Source organism: Opisthocomus hoazin, chromosome 7 (genome assembly GCF_030867145.1).
Source record: "Opisthocomus hoazin isolate bOpiHoa1 chromosome 7, bOpiHoa1.hap1, whole genome shotgun sequence".
Classification (NCBI taxonomy): Eukaryota; Metazoa; Chordata; class Aves; order Opisthocomiformes; family Opisthocomidae; genus Opisthocomus; species Opisthocomus hoazin.
This window is the reverse complement of record NC_134420.1, coordinates 55,795,524-55,801,523: the sequence shown is the minus strand read 5'-3', so window position 1 is coordinate 55,801,523 and position 6,000 is coordinate 55,795,524. Positions and strand designations below refer to the sequence as shown.

The 6,000-nt window shown below is 49.9% G+C and overlaps 1 protein-coding gene across 2 annotated transcripts in view; it reads left to right on the top strand.

The window, feature by feature from the left end:
- Window positions 1–398: 398 nt before the first annotated feature.
- Window positions 399–6,000, top strand: part of TTC7B (tetratricopeptide repeat domain 7B) — a 150,704-nt gene continuing 145,102 nt past the window's right edge. For both annotated transcript variants that reach the window (XM_075426370.1, XM_075426369.1), the window contains exon 1: window positions 399–648. In XM_075426370.1, coding sequence (XP_075282485.1) covers window positions 528–648 — 121 coding nt within the window. In that variant the 5' untranslated portion in view covers window positions 399–527. The remainder of the gene's footprint in view (window positions 649–6,000) is intronic.

The following is a 6,000-nucleotide window of genomic DNA, read 5'->3' as shown; positions in this document are numbered from 1 at the left end:
TGGCAGTGAAGCCGGGAAGGAGAGTGCTTTGAAACGGGTCGGAAACCCTGGGGCCAGCGTGGCCGAGAAGGTCCCAGGTGGGGCGGGAGGCGGAAGTCAATGGGCAGAACTCGTTTGGTGTTACGTTTTGTGTAAGCGGAAAAGTGTGGCAGGCGGGGCGGCGGTGCGCCTTCATCATTAGGCTGCGGAGGAGAGAGATTTCTAGAAGAGTTTTCCCGCCCGCTCCGCCGGGTGCCGGGGCAGCCTGGGCCCTCCCCGCCCGCCTGCCGCCCTCCCCGGGCAGGCTCCCTGCCGCCCCCGGGCCGCCCCCGCCGCCTGGCCCCGCCCCGCTCCGCGCCGCCGCTGCCCGGCAGGTGGCGCTGTTCCCGCCGCTCGGCCGCCAGCGCGGCGCGGGCCGCAGCGCTCGAGTTCCGCCGCCCGGCCCCGCTCCGCTCCGCTCGGTGCCGCCGCCGCCCAGGCCCCCGGTGCTGCCGCGTTTTCCCCGCCTCCCCCCTTCCCCCGCCGGGGCCCGTCGGCCCGGCCCGGCCATGGCCACCAAGAAGGCGGGCTCGCGGCTGGAGACGGAGATCGAGCGGTGCCGCTCGGAGTGCCAGTGGGAGCGGATCCCCGAGCTCGTCAAGCAGCTCTCGGCCAAGCTCATCGCTAACGGTGCGGGGCCGGGGCGGCGCGGGGCGGGCGGCGGCAGGCCGCGGCGGAGGGCCCGAGAGGGCGGCCGGCGGGGCTGCCGGGCCTGGCAGGTGCGGGGACCGCCGGAGGGGCGGGGAGCGGGCCGGGGCGGCGCGGGAGCCCGGAGGAGGGCGGCGGGCGCTTTGGGAGCAGGCGGCGGGCCGGGGCGCTCGGCCCCCGCGCGGACACCCCGCGAAGTGCGGGGGAGGCCGCGTTCCGCCTCGCCGGCTGCGGGGCCCTGCGGGTCCGCGCCCCGAGCCGCCGAGCGGCCCGATGGCCTGTGGCGGCGGCGCGGCCCTGCGGCGGTCGAGCTGGCGGCGTGCGCGGAGCCCGCGGTGCCCCGCGGTGCGCGGCCGGGGCGGCTGCGGGGGTGGAGGCTGCTGTCCTTTCCCTCAAAAACACACCTCAGCCACGCAGCGCGGCGGCGGTTTGTTTTCTGATAAACGCTACGAGGGGTTTTCCTGGCGTCTTGTTGCCTATATCCCGAACTTTTAAACGTTCAGCCGAGGGAGGTGAGAAGCAGCGCTTCGTTCCGAGGAATGGAAGCGCCGCGTGAGCAGGGGAGACGCGGGGCAGTTCTTTTTGGCGTGGATTCCAGGGCTGGCTTCGTTCTGCGCGTGAGGAGAGGCGTGGGGGTAGCGTCTGCCTCTCTGGGATCGCTCGTGATCGCTCGTCTGCTTCGGGTGGACCTGGAGATGTTTTCAGAGAGAAATGGAGGCAGGGCTGGGGGTGAATTCAGAGGTGACAGGTTAACGCAGAGAGAGGGTGAGGCGTGAGGCTGGTGTCGCTGGGAGCGTGTCGTGAGGGCTACGGTAGCTTTGCATGTTTAGGCAGAGAAGAAAACTGTGTGATTCGGGTCTATAGAAATACAAATAAAAGAGGAAAAGCCTGACTCAAAGAGAAGAGAGAGAATTTCAGAATAGATGGATGGGTAGTAGATAACCTTACATGCGTGGGCCTTAAAAACATCTGGGTGATGATCCTGAAACACAATGGTATTGTACTAACTAATAATAAACACAAGTGAAAAGGGGGAAGGTATTATGTTTAGTTTAAGGACGGGCTTCATTGAGTTACAGGCTATGGACTGGTTAGAGATCAGTTCGAGCAAAGGCAGATGTTTTTTGGATGTCTGGTTGAGAGAAATGATCCTTCATAGTTTTAAGATGTACTAAGGTATTTCAGACAGGTGGAGAGAGCTAGGCAGATTTTATTGACAGTTGGACTTAAATTTCTCTGGCCTAGCTACTTTTTACCCAACTGAATCGTATCAGAGAAGATTATGCAGCTTGCATAACTTTACACTTCAGTGATTTTCCAATTATGGTATGTTGTGGATTCTGTACCAGTCAAAATAGAAATTATTGGAGCCTTGCCTGATCTTTACAACATAGGAAAGTATCATATGTACATTTCGTCTCTTTCTGACGGCACAGGAATGACTAAATCCATGTGCGTGGCTTCCAAGTTCTAGCTGGCTGAGAACATCAACAGTCAGTAGGCTAAGTGATCATGAGGGACGCTCGTTTTGTAGTGGAGTAACACAGGAAGAGAGTAATTTATTTAATGAAATACATGCCCCTGCTGTTGAGAGAGTCTAAAACTGTAAGTTTGTGTTCTAGGTCCTGGGGGACTGAACAGGTTGCTGGCCAAGGTTATCAGCTAGTGAGACTACGTGAGAGAGGAAAGGCCTCTGTTCCACCCGTGAAGAGAGATATGAACTGCGAGGTGCTCTGATGCGTATCCCTGTTCTTAGTTAATCTGAAGCAATTAATTGAAGAAAAAGTACTCAGAACTTCGCTGCTTCCTTCTGTAGTAATGTTCAGTTTTAGAGATCAGCTAGGGAATGGGTAACAAAAGATCTATTTTTTTTTTTTTCTGAATGTGGAATAATATGCCATAGGTATGATTTAAAAGCATGAGAGAAGGAAAAAGAGGGGAGAGGATCTTTATTCTGTCCATATATTGGTGTGTAGGGAATTGGCTCTGACTCATGAATGGTGGAGCATTTTAACTGAGGGTATCAGCGTTGCTAGGAGTAGAGTTTATTCCTCTTAGAACACAGATGGGAAGGGATCTGTGGGGGAAGCCCTCTTGTAATCTCTTCAACCTTGCACTATTGCAAAAGAATAGACTGTTGCTTTACTAGGACTTAATTACACCTCCTGTTTGGAAATGGGTATCAGAGAACTTGACAGAAATTTTCATAGGTCGGATTATTATTTGGGCTGTCTTGCATTGATACAGTATTTCCTATTACCAAGTTCCCATCCCTTGAAGCTTGCAACCCAAATTAGATGAAGGAGGAAATAGCAGTGACAGGTCACAGGACGAAGGTCTACATGGATGCATAAGGTAACAGTATATACTTCTGGAGAAGCACAGCACTTAGGAGGTGCAGTATTTTGAGGGGACTTGATTATTGTATTGTTTATTCTGTTTCATTCTGCTGATAGATCCTATCTACTACCTCATAGGAGTCTGTACAAAACCTGACAGTGGATCGAATATAAATGACAGTTTATGTAGGGTTTTAAATGCACAAAAATGGCACTTATTAGAACTAATTTCTGTATCTGATGGATTGTATTTGAAAGGCTTTATGAGCTTACTGAGCTTTAAGATAAAGAGGGAAGAGAAATTTTAATGGATTGGTCACTGCATTTGCTATGTATAAGTAGTAGTCACAATTTGGATCATGGAAAATGTGTGCTCTGTGTCAAGCCTGTGACTTGCGTAGTTTTTCACAAAGGATGGATAAAGAAGGGTATTTAACCTAACTCAGAACTGTTAGGCACTTATCCAGTTTGTATTACATTTCTCCTTCAGAACCAGGACTCAGCAGCAGTAACAAGATTCATGCTATGTAACAGAAATCTGTTTGAGCTCTTGCTTCATCAGCATGCCTGTAAAAGATTGGGTCAAACCTGTTAGGTGCAGGAGCAGTGGGTTGGCCTTGGCTAACAGCAAATACCCACCCAGCTGCTCAGTCTCTCCCCTGCCTTAGTGGGGCAGGGGCAGAAAATAGAATGGGAAGAGTTGTAGCTTGAGGTAAAGACGGGGAGCTCACTTACTAACTGCTGTCATGGGTAAAAGAGGCTCGACTTCAGGAAAATGAATTTAACTTATTGCTATTTAAAATAGAATCAGATGGTAAGAAACAGAAAGACAGACATGAAAGCAACACTTTTTTCCTTCCCCCTTTCCCAGGCTTAAGGCCAATCCTGTGCCCCAGACTCCAGTGCCCCTGCCCGCGTGGCACGGGGGCAGGGAGGTTGCAGTCGGTGTGAGGTTGTTTCTTTCTGCTGCTCCTTCCTTCCCACGTTATTTGTCTGCTCTGGCCTGGGCTGCCTGCTGGCTGCAGTCCTTCAGGGAAAAAATCTGCTCTGGCACAGGCTCTCCATGTGCCGTGGTTCCCTTGGGGCGTATCCACCTGCTCCAGCTTGGGTCGTTCCCAGGCTGTGATGGTGAATATCTGCTCCGGCACCTGGAGCACCTCCTCCCTCTCCTCCTCTGACCTTGGTGTTCCCTCCTCCTCTCTGTGGCATTTTCTGCCCTTTCTTAAATACGCTTTTCTAGAGGTGCCGCAGGCTTGGCTGAGGGGCTCAGCTGGGTCCTGCTGTGGGTCTACTGGAGCAAGGACAGGGTAGCCCCTGGCCTCTTCCCACAGGGACCACCCTTGCAGCCTCGCTGCTGCCAGCACCTTGCTGTTTGCACCACCTACAGCAGGATTTACAGAAACTGGAGCAGCTGGCGTAGAAATCATCGTGCTACTCTGAAGTTCACAAAGACGTGGTCCTTGGCTCGTCTGTAGGCTGGTGCCGTCCTCAAGTGTTCACATCCAGAGTATCACTTCTCCAATAGAACTGAGACAAACCCCAAGTTGTTAGAAATAAAATGTTGAAGAGGTTTTCACTAATTAAACTTTGTGAGTGTTCCCAGCTAGTTTAACTAACTGAAAAAGGTTCCTTCGAGGAAAATGATCTGGAGAAGTTTTGATTCTATTTGTTGAATTTTTTTCTGACATTGCAAGTGAACAGCATGGTGGTGGAGCATGGTCATGAGAGTTAGCAAAAGCTCCAAGTACAAAATTACTTCTTCACAGGTTATTGGAAGAGGTAAAATAGTAAATGTTAAATATCTGAAATTAATGAGAATGTATTTTAAAGTGCACCCAGAAAAGGGAAGCATTGGTTATAGGATTCTTTTCTATTTTAAGCCAGTCTGAACGGGCTGCTTTATTTAATAAAGGCATTAATCTATAGGAGAACCATATACAACTTTGTTTTGGAAAACATGGTTGGCATCAAAACCGCAGTTGTGTGAATGAAGTGCAACATGCCGTAAGAGAGGGAGTTTCTCTAAGATCACAGTTTAGTATAGCAGTCCCCAAAATAACTGCTGATGGCCACAGGGCTGTGACGTTAATTATCACATATATATAAATTTCCACTTCTTTTTTTCGCTTTAAGCTTTTATTTTGTAAGAGATCTGTAAAGTTGCTCTTCTCAAATATTGAAAAATCAGACTTAGGAAATACCAGTGATGATTCCCTTTCAGTAAGTTTATCATAACATGTTGATCTTGCTGATGACTTGTGTGTTTTATGAAGCGTTCAGGTTTGAGGATTGTGTTTCGAAACCTCTCTGCAACAGTTTTAATGAGAGTATGGTGTCATTCGTAGATTTGGCAACTGGGGTGTTGATGGGGTGCCTAGAATTTTGTGGTGTTTGATAATTTTGGAAGCTAGCAATCACATTTCAAAGCCGATTGCAAGTCCGTCATGAATTTTTGATGAAACAGTAGTGTCTCGAAGGAAGTGGCTACAATGGACTTCAGTATGAAGGTTGTGTCTGCTCAGAGCGTTCTCAGGACATCAGTCCTTTCCTTCCTTTGGAAACACAGTGAGGAAACCTTAGGTCAGTTCAGTGGCAAGCTGAACAGATAAAATAAAGGATCCATGAATTTCCACAGGTATTTCCGGCCATTCAGTGTTGCAATCGGAGTGTGACCTTGCTCAAGTTCAGTGAGATGTATGAGTCTGTCTGGAAAAGCACTGAGGAGGCGAGTTTTTGTAGTTCAAGTGAGGTAGAATGGTGCAGTTCTGTAGAAACCTTAGCCGGTGGGAAATAATGCATTACAGTGGGGAGGGAGTGCACGCCCCGGAAGTTCGCTGATCTGTGCGCTGCCAAGAGCATTGTGACGTTGCCGTGAAAATAGAACATTACCTACAGGTATCAAGTTTGCTGATGGAAATACACAAGCCTTTTAACACACTGCTTTCTTACAAACTGAATTTCTTACTACCATTAGTATTCCATTTCTCTTTGTTGT